We start from the raw sequence: 18,915 nt of genomic DNA, 5'->3' as shown, positions 1-18,915 counted from the left end.
CAAAACTGGTAATTAAAGTTTTTACATTGAACTGATATCAAAGTTTTTCCCCCCGTTTTCCTTTGAAAAAGTCTCAATAATTCCTAATCCAATGCTGAACGCCATTCCCGCCCTCTTTTATGAGCTTCACCTTGTTGACATTTTGATTGAATTCTCCAAACTGAGAAGGTGGATATGGTTCAGTGGCAGCATCTAGTGGTGACAACCTGTAACTGCAGCAAATGGCTCCTGGGTCCAAATAAACCTCTTAATGAAAAATGATGGTTTTAAACGTTTACTTTGCTTTCTTTAAAAGCAAAGTATAAAGCATCATAGCTTTTACTTTTTCAGGACTTTAGGAATGCTTAAAAAGTTCTTCTGCCATTCTTTTCTTTGTGAGGTCACTCTTGTGCCAATCTTAGTAAAAAAATTAAAAAAAAAACTGAAAATATGCGAATTGACTAAAGATTGAGCATTTAATGCAATGCATCTCCTGTAAAATTTCATTAAAAAAGAAACTAACCTTTTAATGGAGAAATATATGTATATATAAAGTTTAGGAACTCCATTAGATAAGTGTGCACATGCTCAATCTAATACTTAGCTGAAGCATCTTTTAATGAATTAAAACATTCAATCTTCTTAGGTTGAATTCCATTACCATGCGACATCTTCACAAGTCAGTATTTGTCAGTTTTATGTAGCAAAAGTTCACCAAACCAATCGTCTGGGAATCTCCAGACAAGATATACACTGCTCAAAAAAATAAAGGGAACACTCAAATAACACATCCTAGATCTGAATGAATGAAATATTCTCATTGAATACTTTGTTCTGTACAAAGTTGAATGTGCCGACAACAAAATCACACAAAAATCATCAATGGAAATAAAATTTATTAACCAGTGGAGGCCTGGATTTGGAGCCACACACAAAATTAAAGTGAAATCTTCCCTTTATTTTTTTGAGCAGTATATTTTCTGTCAGATTTAGGTAATGTATCAGTCTAAAAACATTTTTTTTTGTCTGGAGGAGTTGTTCTTTTGTTGACTTGGATGTGGATCTGGATTCATGAGGATGCTATACAGATCAAATCTGTCTTCATCCTTCAGTTTCTAATAAAAGTGGTATAGTTTTGGTTTCAAAACTGATTGGTCTTTAGTGCTGTTCAATTAAATGCAATGGAAATCACTTTTACAGTACAATATAATAGGTCAATTCAAGAGAAGCAACATGACAGAATAATGTAGTATGTTTTCTGACCATAACTCAGGATTACAGTTACAGATTTTAGGCAGATATGGACATTTTGTTATCCGTCTTGTAACTCTACACTCCAGTCCAAACATATGGCAAAGTAATGATTGTTGTCGCATGTAAAACACAGATTTCTCTGTAGCTGGTTCAGTGCTGCTAACGGCTTCTTAGTGGCCTCTTCGCTTTCAACATTTCAACAAATTTTGGAGGAAAGTCAAGTTTTTTATGTCCATGTTTTCCTACATATATTCTGTAATTTTGTCCTATTTATTAGTATTACCTGTAGTTAATATAACTGATGTTATACGTAAACTGAAAAGACTTTATATAAACATTTGAGGGTGTGTATCAAGGTCATTGCCATCTTTTTTTATTTATTGTTTTTACATATTTCCTCACAATTGCTTATTTTCCAGGATAAATGTCATACTGTAGTAGAGCAAAGTTTTGAAATGATTAATACTTTCCTTTTAAACATCACATAATCCTGGCATTTTACATGGATGAGCACAACTTTGAGAAAAAGAGAATGCCAAATGAACATTATTATCTCTTATAGAGTTAAGAAGGATACAAGACAGAAAAAAAATAAGTAGAAGAGCAGCCAAAGCCATTCTCAAAACATAAGTCTCAAGATCATCTTAAACGTTTACGTGAAACTGTCTATTTGCAAGATTAATTAAAACAAATCAGGCAATGCTCATGTCTCCTGTCTAATCTTGGTGCACTGAATTAGCCTCACCTTGCTGGAAGACGCAAGAAGGGAGCCGTCCCGCTTCCAACTGAGACTCTGCAACTGGTCGCTGTGCTGCTCCAAGGCTGCGAACATAGACGATCAATTTAAGGTGAAAGGGAACAGCAAACACAGCAAGATAAAGATCAGACAGGAACGGAAAAAGTTTAGGAAAAAGAGGAAGCATGACAACACGAATGGTGAACAAAGAATGACAATAAACACAGAGACGTGACAAAAAAAAAAAAAATAATATTCTGAAGACGTCACCACAGAAAAACAAGGAAAGATGAAGCCAAACAATTCAGAAAAGGACAAAGACAGAGCAGATGATTTACATAAGAATGTGTGAAAAGTTTAAGCATTGATGTACAAAACTCTGCTGTGTCAGAAGAGAGCACAGCACAGCGTGCGAGAAGTTTCTTTGTAACACCAAGAAACAAAAGGATGAAAAATAAAGGGTGTTCCTATAAAGATTTACTCTTTTTTTTTTTTTTTAAAGTATGAACCTTATATTTTTTCCCCTTGACCACAAAATAACAACAACAAATGAAAGAAATGAAAGACTCTGTGGAGGGAGCAGTTCATGAGATGCTGGATCAGCAGTGAGCAGCAGCCAGGTCAGCTGTCATGGGGAGGTGGAGTGGGTGTGCAGTGTTTGTGGTAGGGGAGCAAAATATGGGGGTAGGGGGGTGAATGAGGCCAGAGTACAGTGAGTGCATCCTGAGGCCAGCCTGAGGAGATTAGCCTCAGGACTGCGAAATAAAACATTACCTCTGCTGCTCCAGCACTTAGACAGAGCCACAGGGCTGTAAAATGTAGGCAGGTCAGTCAGACATACTCCACCAAAAAAAAAAAAGCCAACCTACTGCTTCACTCCAGACCAAATACATATTTTTGCTACACATAAAAACAACATGAACATGGCTTTAACTGACATAGACTGAAGACATGATACATAATGTACAACGAGACAAAACTTTCTGAGACACGTAGTTTAATTTCGTCAGGGCACACAGAAACTTAAATGCGATTACCTGCAAGAGGCGCATCTTGCCTGCTGGTGTCCCAAATCAGAGGAGACTTGGTGGTTGCAACAGCCAGCAGGCCCGAGGAAGTGGGATGGAAGTGCACAAGCTCTAGCCTGCCCTGACCTGGCTGTAGAGTCAATTCAGGACTGCTGGGCTGCTCCTGCTCTGGATCGCACAAACGCCACAGCTTCACCTGCACACACAGGACTGTCAGATGTGAGGATAATATCTCCCATTTGTTTTTACTGGCAACGGTCTTAGTAAATGTTTGACATTCTTCTCCATCTAGAATGGTGAAGAATTCGGGTGACCATATCGCCTTGTCAAGGTTTTAATGCCAATTCATTTTCTTCTCAGTGTAGATAAGACAGCTAGAGGTGATGACTACTGATTTAACACAGGGAAATGTCAGATTCAGATACACAAGTCATGCTATAGGGTTTAGTTATGAACTTTATGTTTTATGACACTACAACAAAACTATGACTCCGTTCAGACCAGATAAAGACTGTACCATAACATCTGTCAGAAGACGGATGGTCTCAGTAAGGTTTTAGGGAAGGTTTCCAATGTGAATTAAAATACAATGAGGTCTGGATTGTGCATAATAGACCGTAAGAGGTTCCTGGTTTTTTTTTTTTTGAGATCACAAAAAACTTTATGTCAGGAAAACATTTGGAAGTAAGGGGAATTGAAAAAAATATTCTGGAGGATACTGAAGGGTAGGGTAGGGAAAGAAAGATAAAGGGGACAAATAATGGCAAAGTTGGGAAGAAAGTAGGACATTGCAGAGCTTACCGTTTCATCCCCAGAGCAGGTTGCCAGGAGACACTCATCAAAGGGAGAAAAGTCCATATCAGTCACCAGATCTGAAGGAGAAAAGAAAACTCAAGTTAAAAACAATGATATGGGTCCTATCTGTCAAGCTTTTATTTTTAGACACTGTCTGCACTTCTTTATTTTACAAAAACACAATATGTTCTTAACTCATTAAAGATAAGCTACACAGGACGTCAGATATATTCCAAGTATAATTTTTGCACAAAATGTGGCTCTTTATGTGCTTTAAGATACTAAATAACTCAGAAAAAATTTGGTATTAGCAAAAAGCACATTGTTTATAATCACTCACACAATCTGAATGGTGATGACCCATGTACTTATTTGCATCACATGAAATTAAACAAAAACAGAGAAAAGTACCGGAATGGCAGGAGATCTGGGTGACCGTCCATTGGCCATCCGAAGGGCTGACTGAGGTCAGGCCCACCATCCCACCACCTACAGAGACATGCAATACATAAAACCTGGCAGAAATCACACAATAAAACCCATTTACTGATACCAAAAAAAGGTTCATGAGGCCTGAACACTGCCTGGAAAAATAACTCCTACCCCTTTAGCCATTACACATTTTGTTATGTGAAATAACCCCAAAACTTCAATGTGATTAACCGACACAAAATAGTATTACAGTTATTTACTGGAAAGAAAGAGATAGAAACTGGAGTGGAATAAGAGCATCTAGGAACATAGATTTTCAGATTTATATTTTTTTATGAAGGGTATATTTTATATTAGCTTTTGTTAATTTCAAAATCTGTTTTTTATTTCAATGTAACTTTTTCATTTTACAAAAAATATGGGAAAAAAACTGGAGCAATTCTGTTTTGTGTTTAGTTTGCATCAAATATTTTTCATAATGAAAAATTTGTTTTATGTGCTCATGAAAGGAGTTCAGACTTATATTTTGGTTCTTATGCGCACAAGACAATTGCTTTTCATTTTACAACATGTAGCTTCTTTTTTCCACATATAAGCAAGGCTATCTTAATTTTAAGGGAGTTCAGCAGTCATCAACAACATTTGCAGGGAAACTGGGCAAAATGTATCTTTCATTCGTAACAGCTGCAGATGTCTGATCTAAAGACAGTCTTTTTATTTTGCCACAACATTAAAGCCATACCAGCCTGATCGGTGTTGAAAGCCACCAGCTTGGAGCTTGCTGTGATGTGGCTCCCCTGGCAGGAGACGGAGCCAGCGTGGATATTGTTAATCCATCCCTACATTTACAGACAAAGAGGCAAAAATAAGGAAACCCACGCATGAACGGAAAAAAAGAAACACATGGGAAGAAAAAAGTGTGAGCTTAATGACAGGGAGGAGAGCATGTGACCAAGTTGGTGCAACAACCGTCAAAGAAAAAGAAGCCAGCGATAAACAGGAAGGATCTAGCTGAGTGTACACACACTTTAGAGTTTTAGAACGAGCACAGAGCAGAGGAAATGGAAGTGCTCCTTTCACTGCACAGCAGAGAAAGGTCTTACATAACGTTAACATGGCAAGAGCAGCATGTGTGTACAACATGCTCCAATAACTACTGCTAAGCTGCTGGACAAAAAACAACAAAAAGCAACTCTAACAGTATGAATAAAGAAGGCATTAATAGTTTTGCTCAGGGAACACTTATTAATCTTTTTTTTTTCCTATAAACCTGCATATTGGTTTGTTTTCACTTAAGACCTCAAAGACATTTCAACAAGATCTGCATAGATGATTAGAAACTGGCTCGGCAGTGTTGCAAGAGAGCGTCTGTTTCCCTCAAACGAAAGCTGGACCAACTCATCTATGAATATTCAATCAAGCAACACCCACTCGTCTTTATTTTCCTGTCAAGCCCCTCAAACCGCTCCTTGCTTGCCTCACTGTGCTCCTTACGTCTCCCGTCCTATTTCTGCTCCTGCATTCCGTTATGAAATGAAAGCACATGGCTCGGAACAGCTACATGCCTACAAGAATTATTGCTTCAGCATTCACAGGAGCAAGGCACCACCTGCTGCGTGTGCAGAGACTGGGGGACATCCACTGATTATGGGTGGGTGTGTGCATGCAAGGCTTTCATTTGTCTGCATGGAGGCAGTAGATTGCATAAAATGCTCCATACACGGGTTGTGCAGGCGCTGTAACCTGGAACTAATGGGTTCAAAGGCTTATTTGTATGCAAGACACATGAATTCTGGTCCAGACATGTCGATTACTGAAATTTATACGTTCCTTTCCCCATGGCTGAGAGCTTAAAAAAAATCTCAGCGGCATCCCAACAAAACTCAAAAGTGGGCAACAATTACAACGGGAAAATTACAAATCAGTAAAACAAAAGCTTAACAATGGGTTTCATTACAACGTCTGACGAAGGTCAGCTGCTGAAATGCAGCCACAAGGCTGACAAATACATATAAATAGGCACTAGTAGCAAGTGCATTCATATTTTTCTCTTTACTACAGGCTCCCAGATGCAGGAAGTTCAACATCCCTTGCAAGCAGACAGGCAGGCGTTCCTCCCCAAAAGTAGCTCAGCAATTTAGTGCTAGCCAAGAGAACTGTTTCTATCCAGAAGCGGGTTCACTACTCACCTCTTTCTTGGCAACCTTCGGAGTGGTGTTTTTGAATTTGGAGGTCTTAAAACGATTCATAATGCTCTCCCAAATTGACTTTCGTGCCTTCCGGGTGTCTGTCGAGCTGGTTGGTACTGCTGAGAGTGCTGCCGCTGCTGCAGCTGACAGCTTTGGCTCGCCGCGCGGTGTTCGTTCGATTTGCTCTACCAGCCGAGCCGAACGACTGGGCGGTGTCTTCGATTTCCCCTTCAAACCAGTGACAGTTGTAGACTTTTTTTCATGGGGACTCAGAAAAGGAAAACAAACCACGAACCAGAAGACTCTCCAGACTGGATGTATTTTTGTGTGTCAATATTTGTACCCCTACAAATATTTTTTCATGAACTTATTAAAATAAATGTAACAGAGTACATATAGCTAGGACCTGCCAAGCTCTGATCAAAACAGACCACATATAGTAACACATACAGTAGCTCGAACCCAAAACTGTAAAACAGACCGGGATTTTAGAAGTTTTTGCATGTCTAACAAAAATGCCACTCACAATAAGGCGGCGATATCGACGTACGATCCTGTGGTTAAACGACACGGTGTTCCGAAACGTGCAGCCTCGGAGAATAAAACGTTTGCATCAATTTTTTTCATGTGATTTGTTTTTGCAAATAAATATATTTTTCCTCTCTTTTGAAAAACTATAGTGCTTGACGTATAATTTACTAAAAAGTAACAAAAAAAAGCGTTTTTTGTTGTTTTTTTTATTTATTATTTTTTCCCTATTTCCTATGCACGCCCACACCGTTTTCCCAGGCATGCGCAGTCTCACAAGCGGTGGTGACTGTCGGCATGATGGCGTCCTCGGCCGTTCGCAGCTCCTCACGCTGGATTGCAGTCATCGTGTCCTCTGGACCTCGAAGAGCTGCCGGTTTCGTTCTGTCTTCTGACCATGGAAACCTCCGGAGTTTTTCTACTGTGGGAGCCGAGAAGTTGTGGCGTGGGGGCAGCTTGTTTTGCGGTGGAGCAGGAAAAGCGTTGACATTGAGAGGGCTGTCAGGTGAGAACTACATCAGCTAAGCTAAAATAAGCTAAGCTACATGTACCATAATAATATCATTTTACTCAAGTGACACGGCCTAAAATAATCGGATAACCGTAAAGTAATATCTAACTACAAACGTTACAACGATGAAATAAGGTTTTAACATCTATACATGTACCTCGAACTACCTCATAAAATGTGATGTAATCACTCCTGCTAACTTTGCAGTCTTTAAGTGACATTAGCAAAGACGAGACTATTTTGTTTGTACTTTAACTGTTGCAAATTATGCTTGTATTGTTTTTTTTTTTTTTTGACTGCTCTCCAAGTACAATAAAGCAAAATCAGCAGTGCCAAATCAGTTCTATACAGTTTAGTGAAATCCTTTAACACTACCCTATTTTTAACCAATAAAGTTCAGTGCCATTTTGAAGTCATTTTTTACTACAGTTACTGATCGCATATATATTAATTATTTTTAAAAAAATAAAAGAAAATCAGAACAAAACATTTTTGCAATATAAGCTTATAGAGACTTTTATAGGTCTTGGGTCTGAGACCCAAACAGACTTGAACATTTTAACTGAGAACTATGAAAAATAAGCTGCTTTGCAACTTTGTAACACTTCTAGATGTCATTTACTTACCCTCTGACTTTTCTGGCCAACGTTCAGGTCTGAAGTCGCCCCATGCTCTCTACACGCTGTCCTTCCACACAAGCGCCTCTTCTAGCAGCAAGCAGGATTTCTATCAGATTCTTGGAGTCCCTCGCACCGCATCCCAAAAGGAGATCAAGAAAGCCTACTACCAGGTTTGATCTCGCCTCATGTGCAGCTTGGCGTAGTTGTAACTCCCAATGTTATGATATGAAATTATGGTGGTAAATGTGGCAGTGCAATATTATTGCTGATTTATGAGTTTAACTTAACATTTGCCTGACATTTTCTATATTTTCACAAAGTCTTCACTACTGTCTGTGGCCTTTAGCTTCTTGGCTATTAAAATTATAAGTTGTGGCATCAAGACCAGCTACATTCCATCCAAATGGCCAAATTTATTATTGACCTGCAGACAGTGAACTATTAGCACTTAAAATGTATCAGCTTTCAAAATTATCCATGCAAGCAAATGTGAATTTGCATATATAAATATTGCAGCTATACTCTAGATCCCTATTGTCTGGGATTTTTGTGTCTGTTCAATCCCAAAGAGATGCGGAGCTGCAATTTGGTGCGGTCTAATATCTAAAAATAAAATCACAGCCTACTTTCATGTATTTTAAGCCCAGCAGCATATTTAATTCACATAGGAATCAGCTTGGTTCTGGCATTTTAACAGTCTTACACTTTTACAGTGTTTACAGTCAATGTAGGAAATGAACTACACTGAAATATATTACGAGAGGAATTATGAACGGGTCATATCAAAACAGACAAAACATGCTATCGGTAGACTAGCTCTTCAGCATATACTTGTTTGCTAAACACAAGGCTATCCTGCAGAAGCTCCTTTTGAGACAAAATATCTGTTGCTGTCATTTATTTTTGCCACACTTTAAAGCCACTTTTATGCATGTATACATAGCATCAGTTTTAATAAAGTATTGGGCTGAGACTGTGTATCTGGAAATGCCCGTTCCTATATTAATCTGATTGGTAGCAGGGGGCAGAATCCTGATCAGGACATGCATAATGGCAACCTAAGCAAGAATCACAGAAGTTGATGTTTACTTTTTGTCTTGTTTTGTTCACAGATGGCCAAAAAGTACCACCCAGACACAAACAAAGACGACCCGCAAGCAAAAGAAAAATTTGCACAGTTGGCTGAAGCATACGAGGTTTGCTTTCAGTTCTTACAATAAATATCGGGTAACACTTTATTTGACGGGGTGTGCATAAGACTGACATGACACTGTCATAAATATGACACAGCGCCTGTCATGAACATGAAGGAGCCTTTATGAATGTTGTCATGAAGTGTCATTCGGTAAATAATGACACTTTTAATGCAAAGTTGCTTTAAAAGTCCATTAGAAGTGTCAACTTTGTATTACTTTGTAAATAATGACTCTTTAATGCAAAGTTAGCACTTTTAATGGACTTCCAAAGCAACTTTTAAAGCAACTTTGCATTAAAAGTGTCATTATTTACCGAATGACACTTCATGACAACATTCACATTTATGACGGTGTCATGTCAGTCTTATGCACACCCCGTCAAATACAAAATCTACTTTACCAAATATGGTAAAGTAGATTTCCCTGTGTTTTGGTGGGAAAAGTCTCGTCTATGAGTTTTAATGTGGATTTAACCCTTGCTCTTTATATCTCCTCAGGTGCTTAGTGACGAAGGGAAGCGGAAGCAGTACGACACGTACGGGATGGCGGGTCAGGCCGGAGGACAGCAGCAGTACTGGAGTGGACAGGCCAGCCATGTGGACCCGGAGGAGCTTTTCCGCAAAATCTTTGGCGAATTCTCGGGAGGCCGTGGCTTCGGAGACTTCAACGCCATATTTGATCAGCCACAGGAGGTTAGTGAGATTTACAGAAAGCCAAGCAACGCTGCGATCAGCTGTTTGCCTTTTAGCACCTTTTCTGAAGTTCCCTCCGTTTTCCATGCAGTACATCATGGAGCTGACGTTCACCCAGGCAGCAAAGGGAGTGAATAAGGAGATGTCTGTTAACATAGAGGCAACCTGCCAGCGCTGCGATGGGAAAGGCCATGAGCCGGGGACTAAGGTTCAGCACTGCCACCACTGTAACGGCTCCGGCATGGTAAGAACTCCTACATGAAGTTTCCATTTTCTATGCGATTTTAGGTTATACTTCTAAAAGAGACCTCTCCCCGTACCTATAGGAAACGATAAACACAGGACCGTTTGTGATGCGTTCTACATGCCGGCGCTGCGGGGGGAAAGGGACAGTTATTTCAACTCCCTGTAACACCTGCCGTGGATCTGGACAAACCAAGCAGAGGAAGACTGTGGTTGTTCCTGTCCCTGCAGGTCAGTTACACTCAAGTATCGATTCAGCTCCCAATCCTTCACAAAGTCTGTATTGCCTAAATTATTCCTCTCTTTCTTTTTATCGTAGTTGAGCAGGGAAATTTAGTAGAATACCTGAATCTTGTAGTAACATTGAAGTTAATCATTAACGGTTCAATAAATAAGTAAACCTCATAGCACTTCTTCAGCTGCACTTTAAAAACACCACTTTACGCCTCTTGCAGGTTCTGTTTGCCTTGAGTCCGATTTCTTTTTTTTTTTTCTTTTTTTCTTTAATTTTTGTGCCCAATATTAATGGAAAAGTTTCCAGTTTAAAAACTGCTCACAAGTTCCCAATTGGGTTCAGGTGAGGTGAGGAAGAGGGAAGCTTTTCATCTTTAATGCCTTAAGTGGCCAGCCATGCAGAGGAGCACTTGGCTTTGTCCTGCATACACTGCAAAAACAGAATCTTACCAAGTATTTTAGTTTCTAGTGCAAATACCTCAATACGCTTGGAATAGGAGAAAACTCACAAGTAATATTTACGCAAAACATAGGATTTTGTTTTGAGTAAAAAAAACAAAACACTATTGACAAAAAGTAGTAGTTCATTTGGCAGATTTTTTTTCACTTCCAACATGGAAAAAAGTCAAGCTTTCCTTGTTTTGAGAAGGGTATTGATTGCTGTGTCTTCTTGACCTGAACCACTGTTTGAAGAAAGTGTTGTCTAAAAACTGACAATAGGTCAAGGAGTTGATTTTGAGCTTCGGTACACAGATCTTTATCAGCATAATCCTGCTGCCACCATCATGTCAACTGCACTCGGCATTTAGCGTTTTTGTTAGTCTATTGCATAAAATAAAATACTGAGTCATGGTGCAAAGCTCTGAAACGTTTCTCAGGAACCAGATGATTCGGAGACGGTTAAAATTTTCACCTGCAAGATTCAGAGGATTTTAAAAACAAACTGAATTATTGTTTGTACTTTTTCCCCTGTCAGGAGTGGAGGATGGTCAGACGGTCAGAATGCCAGTCGGAAAGAAGGAAATCTTCATTACATTTCGGGTTGGTATTTACTGCAAAGACGACATGACTAGAAGTTATCTTGTGTGAATTTCAAGTTTAACATTTGTCAGACAGTATAAAGTGTGCTGCATTCAAACGTTGGACTCTTTGGTATAATCTTTATTTTATCCAGGTCCAAAAGAGTCCTGTGTTCAGGAGGGAAGGTGCAGACATTCACTCTGATCTTTACGTCTCTGTGGCTCAAGCCATTCTGGGAGGCACAGCAAGAGCACAAGGACTTTATGAAACGCTTAATTTGTCAGTAAGTAGAGATAGACTTAATCTGATAAAAAAAAAAAATTACAGCTTCATGCTTTAACAGTTGAAAGATCCACAGGCAATTTTTCTTTCATCCCCAGATCCCTGCAGGTGTCCAAACTGACCAGAGGATCCGTCTGTCAGGGAAAGGAATTGCTCGCGTCAGTGGCTATGGCTTTGGAGATCACTACATCCACGTCAAAGTCAAAATACCAAAGTGAGACTCCATAGATGTCTTTGTTTCTCTATAAAGTTCACTGGAAAACTGTGAGGTTTCCAAAATACAACTTTAAATGAATTTTCTTTTGTAGGACTTTGACAGATAGACAGAAATCTCTTTTAACGAGCTTCGCTGAGGATGAGACCGATGTAGAAGGGACGGTGAATGGAGTCACCAACACCAGCACAGGTATGAAGACCGTCTCACTCCAAGATAGTTCCTTTTTTCTTTTTTTCCCTCCCTCAGCTACTGAAAATCCATATTAAAAATGGGAATTTTTGCAACACGTTATACTTAGTTGCAGTGTTAATATCTGTCCAGGTGGGGGCAGCAGTGGTGAGCAGTCTAAGGCAGGGAAAAGGAGGCATGTCGAGAAGGAAGCAGAGTTGAAAGAGGAGGGCTTCCTCACCAAGTTAAAGAAATTATTTAGCTCTTCCTGACAGCCATAAACCGGGTATGGCTTTTTGTGGAAAGTAGTTGCTTTAGACGCGTCTCCATGTGTGCTATAGTACAAAACATGGCACTTCATAGTCATCTGGTTTGTGGCTGTCATAGACAGTTGTGCATGTTCTCTTGCATTGAATTATACGTCCAGCTAATTAATAGCATCCCGACTGTCATATTTACAGAGCAGCAATTTTAAGTTTGTTGTATTTTATTTTTTGTCCCAAGGTAAGAGATCCTCCTGGAACTAAGCCCGACTTAGAAAAGAGGACTGCACAAAGCAAGGACAGTATAAATGTAAAGAGGGTCAGAAGACTGAGAGACTTGGAGTGTTGGTTTATTGTTTTGGATGGATGACCAAGAAGCTTTCCACCCAGTCCTGTAGTGAAAAATCCTGAGGATCATCTTCTCTGCTCCCCTGCTGACGTGGATCTGCGGATGTGCCAGTCTGCCAACGACACCACGCACCACACTGCAGAGTGTGTCTTAGTACTCAGTGCATGCTGGTCATCTGTTTACCAAAATGCAAATCTAAAGGCAAATACCATTTAAGTAATAAATTATTGTAGTAAAAAACTACAAAAACAGTTACGTCTGTTTAGGATTAAATCCTGCTAACTCACTACAATGTGACCCTTGTCTTTTTATTTTTACACTTCTTTACTCAGCTCTGACAGTTGAACGTCTGCTTACAGCTTCAGATTAAGCAGGAAGGTCTTATACGTTGGATAATTTGACACACGAGCTTTCCTGAACTGTAAACTGTCAATTATTTTTAGTTTTGAACAGTTCTAAAATTCTATGTAACAGTAGTAAAACAGGAATTCAACCATGTATTATTTCTAAACTATATTCTGTATAGTTTTAAATATATGGGCTGGTTTTAAAAATAAAACCTCCTCTGTTTTACTTCTAACTCTTAAGTGTCATATTTTTGTGTGGAGAATTTCTACCAGCGTAGGTCAACTTAGAGCTGCTTGAATGTTTTTGGCTGTTTTTAAAAAAAAAAAAAAATGTTTTTTACAATTTTTTTTTAAATTGTAAAAAAACAATTTAAAAAAAAGTCAAAGGATGATTTATTTATGAACATCTGATCATTTTATCTTGGTCATTATCCATTTTAATAAGTGATTAAGTCACTTTAACATTATTGAGGCTGTGCTGCTTTCAGGGTTTTCCACTGTGTATTATAAGCCTGGCGGGTCACCAGGCTTTACTTGTTGCCCCACCCCCCTTAGCATTGCTTATTTAAGGTTTTTTTTTTTGTTTTTTTTTTGTTTGCATTTTTTAAGATTTTATAGTTGGTGTTCAGATATTAATTTTCCAATAACACATAATCATCAAGTGATATTTTCAAATTTCCTGTCAACTTTAGACATTTTTTAACTCAAAAACACAACAGCCCCAACTACTGGGCATACCAAGTTTTCTGGGGGAAAACTTTCCGCTTCCTTCCAAAATTATACTCCAACTTACACATTACATCCACATACTTCAATGGATTTTGAGGCATTATGTAATTGACCAACACAAATAGTGAAGTGGAAGGAAAATATTGCATGGTGCTCTGAAACGCATGTGGAGGAAATGGAATGCTGCATTATGATTATGAACACTATATCCACAAAATAAACGTGGTAGTGGCAGCATCATGCAGTGAGAAAGTTCAAGATGTACAAGTAAAGACAAAAAATGGGGAAAATATGCAGAGTAAAACCATTTATTTTGTTATCGACAACACAATATAACTCTTGGCTTTCACTCGTACAATAAAAGTGCTCTAGCTAGTCACAAAGCTCCAATAAAATACAAAGGAATTAGGAGCAGAGTAAAAGAATTACAAATTAGCACGTATTAGTCAAACATTTTCATTTATGGCTGCAGATTGTGTCCCTTCAGTAGGTCCTAGAAATACTGACGCGCACTTCATGCTTGAACCATGAGAAAGCAATAAAACATGGGCTTACAAGAGCATTTCAAACTGTTCCTGTTTTACCCGACCATATGCCTTTCATTGTCCTGAACCTGAGACTTTCAAAAACAAAACCCAATCGCTCCCTTCGGCATGTTTGCAACCAGGCAGCTGCGCCAGCATTGGAAGTGCTGCAAGTCTTTCTCCGCGAGAGCAAACGCACTGTGCACATGAACCAGGCAGACGTTTGAGAAACAGCACATTTCTTTGGGTAATCAATACAAAAACCACTCCAAAAGGTTCCTAAAATATCAACACTCCATCTGGGCGGATACTACATTTTCAGTGTAATTACAGCACAAAGTATTTCTACTCAATACGAAGCTTAGCTGAGTTTTTAATGGGAATCTTCTTCCAGCACGTTGTACAATAGAGGTGACGCGTTAAACGTGTATCCACAAAACTGGATAAAGAAACGAGAGCTGAGCTGGTACAGGATCAATATATTAGTTTATCCCAAGCGCCCACTCGGTTATCTCGAGGTAAATCTGCTGCAGGTAAGCGATAACATATTTCATTTAGAAAATTAGAGCATGCACATAAAGAGACTGCTTTTTATTGGCTTAGCCATCACGTGATTCTGAAACAAAAGAATAATTGAAGTTAGCACGCACTACAATATAGAGTAATTGTTTGTATTTAATAAACTGATTCACCATTATGGGAATTTAAATGCTGTCAAATAATCCTGCACTTTTAAAGAAGGTTTTTCTTGGTTGCGACCATCCGTCTCATTGCAGACATACGACCGTCTTGGAAACATTTGAGTGTGACGACAATACAATAAAATGTGACAATTTTCACATTATATTTAGGGAAAAACACACAGCATAAAATAAATGGATGCATATCCATTTAAACCCTGCCTCATCAAGGCCTCACCTACTGTACATGGCAGATACGATTTACCGTTTTATTTTTCTGAGCTCACTCTGAACTCATTAGCTAATGCACCATTATGTGATCAGTTACAGCTTTTTGGGGGAGAGGAGGAGGGTGTCGCTTCAATCTAGGCCTGTCGAAAGTAATTATGTTATAGAATAACAGACAGACATGCCCTCAACCGTTTGTTCTCACCCACGCCGCACACATAAATACATATTTATGTGTGCAGTCAATGAGAACTGTTTCTTCAGCTAGGGGTTTTGAATGGCTTTACGTCACCACAATAAACCTGAGCACTATATATCCAGATATTAAGTGCAATTTCTGCTTTTAGAGCGGCTTTAAAAGGCAACCATACACCTTACTACAATTTGTCATGCTATAACTGTAAACTTCTGGGTAGTTGTTAAGATTTTTTATGATAGACCAAAAAAATCTATCACATAATGTAGCTTTTTTTTGATGCAGAATTTTTTTTTTTTTATAGTCATGGTACTTCTTCATTTAATAATGAGCTAGACAAAAATGCATTGGTCTAAAACAAAAACTTAATAAATGTTATTTTTTTGGTTGCAACCTACAAATAAACTGAAAAAGCTTAAAGCATATGGATGTTTTTAAGTAGCACTGTGAATTGACTATATTTGTTGTACAAAAGTACTTCTTTGTTTCATATTGCTCTGAAGGATTTAAAGCATACATCTAATTATGAGCATCATCCGGATTGACTATTTTTCTTGCAACAGTATTGTATTTTGTTATCATACTTACAGTATTTATTTATAACAGCTGGTCTACTACCGTCAGAAAGCAGCTATAACATAACTTCAGATGCACCAGAACTGAAAAGCACCAAATGGAAGGAGAGCGTGTTGGAGGTAGAGAAATAAGAAAAACATCTACATTTTTATGAAGAAAAAAAAATTTAGAAGAAGAAAGTAAAATGTGTGCTTTGTGGAGGGAGTTGTTGCCCTATTCGTCCTGTGGATCACACTCCTGAAATTCTACCACTACAAAGCTAAAAACACAAACGCACAGACCTGATTTGAATGTTTTTATAAAATGGTCAGTTAGTGGAAGTATTCCAGGCTCCTTGCTGTCCTTCTTTTCGCCGCTCCTCTGTTCTAACAGCAGCCGGGTAACAGCCGGATCACATCAGATACCACGCAGCCAGTCCAGCCAGGGCGGCGAACCAAGTGGCAAACAGGACCTGTCCCGTCGGGTGTCTGAGAGCGGCCATGACCAGCTGACCAAAATACGCTGTTCCCCCTGACGCTGCTGCGATGCAACGGAGACAGAAAACCACGTTCAAGAAGAAGCAAACAGTCATCCAGCGATTCGTTTTAGAACAACACACTCTTCACTTACCCATCTTGGCAGCATAGTATGGACATTTGCTGATGTCTCCTCCTGTCTCCCCATGAACAGACATGCCAGCATCTTGAACATCCTCCTGAATTGTTTTGCCGATTTCTTCTAACTCCTCAAACACCTGCCACAGCAAACATTAGGTTAGTTCATACCATACCTTGCAAAAGTTCTCCTAATCTTCATTTTGTTGTATAACAGCAACACCTGGATTGATATTTTATAATAGAATTTGAACCTTTACACTTTGCTTTGTGTTTTTTAAGAGGAGCCATCTTATTGATATTTCCAAGTTCCATTTGGAAAAATGTCAATGTTGTGTGTGTTTAACCTGTTGGTCTCAGGTTGTCATTCACAATGACAGGGGTGTCAAACTCCAGTCCTCAAGGGCCGCTGTCCTGCAGTGTTTAGATGTGCCACAGGTAAAAAACAGTGGAATGAAATGGCTTAATTACCTCCTCCCTGTGTAGATCGGTTCTCCTGAGCCTTGCTAATGACCTAATTATTCTTTTCAGGTGTGGTGCAGAAGAGGCACACCTAAAAGTTGCAGGACAGCGGCCCTTGAGGACTGGAGTTTGACACCCCTGTCACTAGAGGACCCAAATTTGGGTCCTCTAGTGACAGACAGGTTAATGTAGTACTAATGTTTATTTGATGCTTCTGGTGGTTTATATCGCATTAAATCTTTCACACGCACAGTGCTGTACATCTGCCAGAGAACATGATTATTTATTGTACGAATACATTAATCTGTAAAGGAACACATTGTGTTTACCTTTACTGCTAATGGACAGCTTGTTACTGAGCACCTCAATTAGTATACCAGAGTGATTTCTGATTCACAACCAGAACATGGTCGAGTTGGATTTGATTTAGTTCCCAGATCCACTTTCCAACTCAATTAATTGTTTGTACTCGATGTTTCTGATTCAAGCGAAGATCACTGTGCAGAAAACACTCCGAGAAACATGATGATGTAGAAGGTAATGATGTGTGGTTTTCAAAACGTTTTACAAATCACAATCTGCGTCCTCAAGTCAATCCTTTGCAGATCCGCCTTTGGCCAGAACTACAGCTGCAAGTCTTTTGTTGTTTGTCTCTCGGGTAAGAATTGTTTGCCCATATATGCAAAATATTAAATATTGTAGGTCAAAGTAAATATGCTTTGATCTAAACTTCCAGTTTTAAGTCTTTTGCATTCTGTAACAGGTTTTGTATAAAGTTGCCCTCCAACATCGATTTTCACTGTAGAAATTGTGTTAAGAATCAACACACATTTAATCTTCTACACCACTTTCTCCAATACCTGCCAGCTGCGACAGGTTATACGTCTTCATGATGCCGCTTGTTCATTAATTAGATCTAAAATTAACTTCTGGGGCCTCAACAGTACAGCTGTATTAAAGCTGGGTTTGAATTGCACACAAGTGGACTTCTGAAAGCAATCAGTACTAATGGATTTCATTAAAGGATAAAAGAGTACAGGAGCATGGATGCATATTTATTGGTTTGTTTTTGTAAAGAAATATGAAAATGAGGCATCTTTTTCCCACTGCCAGTGACGATTTTGATGGTAGTCGCATAAATTCCCAATAGAATACAGTACAATAAACTTGCTGGTTGTGACTACAGTTTAAATCAATACAAATGGTTCAACAAAGTGCATTTTAAACAGAATTCCATTAGAATAGCACTAATGATTACCCACTTCTATAATACCTCTATTTAAATCGGGGAGGGGGGTTTCCGACCAGTAAAAGTGCCTCGATTCATCAGCTGCCTCAGACTCTCACCTCCATGTTGAAATGAAAAGCTTTAACAGCTTCCTCCACCAGTTTCTTCTTTGTCGCCACGTCCAGGTCCAGCTCATTCATGCGGCTTCGGTACAGCTGTTTGAACGCCTTGGCGCTGTGGATCGCATCAAACTGGTAGAACTCCAGGCCTTCCCCTGTGGGTGGCAGCTTCAAAGCTCTCTGTGCCACCTTTCTCAGCACCTGCCCCCCTGACAGGTCGCCCATGTAGCGAGTGTAGGCGTGGGCCACCAGCAGCACCGGGTCTTCTTGCCCCACCTGGTGGATGCGGTCCACGTACTGCTGGGTGGCCTGAGAGCAGCTGATCTTGCTCTTCCAATCCGGACCGTAGAAATACTCCAGGTCGCGGGCCAGGGCTTCATGGCGGTGCAGCTCTGCGGGGAAATACAGGGGGGCAAATTGGGGGTGGTCCTTATTCCTCTCGATCTCCTCCTCCATGGCCGTGTATGTGTGGTAAAGTGCAACAGCGCCAAGCTGAA

General features: G+C 39.4%; 3 protein-coding genes across 7 annotated transcripts in view; 1 reads left to right on the top strand and 2 right to left on the bottom strand.

Annotated features, from left to right (window-relative positions):
* LOC106942524 (mitochondrial import inner membrane translocase subunit TIM16-like) overlaps nucleotides 1-6,579 on the bottom strand; it is a 113,403-nt gene extending 106,824 nt beyond the window's left edge. The window contains exons 1-6 of one of the 2 annotated variants that reach the window (XM_015025832.1): nucleotides 6,414-6,579; nucleotides 4,967-5,063; nucleotides 4,204-4,281; nucleotides 3,799-3,869; nucleotides 3,007-3,193; nucleotides 1,979-2,055 (exon numbers count right to left, since the gene is read on the bottom strand). In XM_015025832.1, the coding sequence (XP_014881318.1) occupies nucleotides 1,979-2,055; nucleotides 3,007-3,193; nucleotides 3,799-3,869; nucleotides 4,204-4,281; nucleotides 4,967-5,063; nucleotides 6,414-6,473 (570 nt within the window). In that variant the 5' untranslated portion in view covers nucleotides 6,474-6,579. The remainder of the gene's footprint in view (nucleotides 1-1,978; nucleotides 2,056-3,006; nucleotides 3,194-3,798; nucleotides 3,870-4,203; nucleotides 4,282-4,966; nucleotides 5,064-6,413) is intronic. The other variant, XM_015025845.1, reaches the window with a different exon arrangement.
* Nucleotides 6,580-7,195: 616 nt separating this feature from the next.
* Nucleotides 7,196-13,309, top strand: dnaja3a (DnaJ heat shock protein family (Hsp40) member A3a). 2 transcript variants are annotated; one of them, XM_015025825.1, is made up of 11 exons: nucleotides 7,196-7,446; nucleotides 8,106-8,242; nucleotides 9,185-9,268; nucleotides 9,766-9,960; nucleotides 10,052-10,204; nucleotides 10,287-10,434; nucleotides 11,414-11,478; nucleotides 11,612-11,740; nucleotides 11,838-11,953; nucleotides 12,048-12,145; nucleotides 12,278-12,412. In XM_015025825.1, the coding sequence occupies exons 1-11, from the start codon at nucleotides 7,239-7,241 to the stop codon at nucleotides 12,394-12,396; spliced, it is 1,452 nt and encodes a 483-aa protein (XP_014881311.1). In that variant the 5' UTR covers nucleotides 7,196-7,238; the 3' UTR covers nucleotides 12,397-12,412. The 2 variants fall into 2 exon arrangements, with proteins under 2 accessions (XP_014881311.1, XP_014881303.1); XM_015025817.1 differs by lacking the exon at nucleotides 12,278-12,412 and adding an exon at nucleotides 12,629-13,309 and having other exon boundaries at nucleotides 7,197-7,446.
* Nucleotides 13,310-14,105: 796 nt separating this feature from the next.
* The window catches only part of hmox2b (heme oxygenase 2b), a 9,784-nt gene continuing 4,974 nt past the window's right edge, over nucleotides 14,106-18,915 (bottom strand). For all 3 annotated transcript variants that reach the window (XM_015025792.1, XM_015025785.1, XM_015025801.1), the window contains exons 5-6: nucleotides 16,626-16,749; nucleotides 14,106-16,535 (exon numbers count right to left, since the gene is read on the bottom strand). In XM_015025792.1, the coding sequence (XP_014881278.1) occupies nucleotides 16,408-16,535; nucleotides 16,626-16,749 (252 nt within the window). In that variant the 3' untranslated portion in view covers nucleotides 14,106-16,407. The remainder of the gene's footprint in view (nucleotides 16,536-16,625; nucleotides 16,750-18,915) is intronic.

Source organism: Poecilia latipinna, unplaced genomic scaffold (genome assembly GCF_001443285.1).
Source record: "Poecilia latipinna isolate Pla-1442-1.1 unplaced genomic scaffold, P_latipinna-1.0 Scaffold96, whole genome shotgun sequence".
Lineage (NCBI taxonomy): Eukaryota > Metazoa > Chordata > Actinopteri > Cyprinodontiformes > Poeciliidae > Poecilia > Poecilia latipinna.
Note: the sequence above shows the minus strand (reverse complement) of the source record. Positions and strands in the feature narration are given on the sequence as shown.

What these genes read in the sequence shown, in the direction of transcription:
- dnaja3a (XM_015025825.1), top strand. Translation starts at nt 7,239, where the DNA reads ATGATGGCGTCCTCGGCCGTTCGCAGCTCCTCACGCTGGATTGCAGTC. An exon ending in GACATTGAGAGGGCTGTCAG is followed by an intron (nt 7,447 to 8,105) that starts GTGAGAACTACA and finishes GCCAACGTTCAG; the next exon opens with GTCTGAAGTCGCCCCATGCT. An exon ending in TCAAGAAAGCCTACTACCAG is followed by an intron (nt 8,243 to 9,184) that starts GTTTGATCTCGC and finishes TTTTGTTCACAG; the next exon opens with ATGGCCAAAAAGTACCACCC.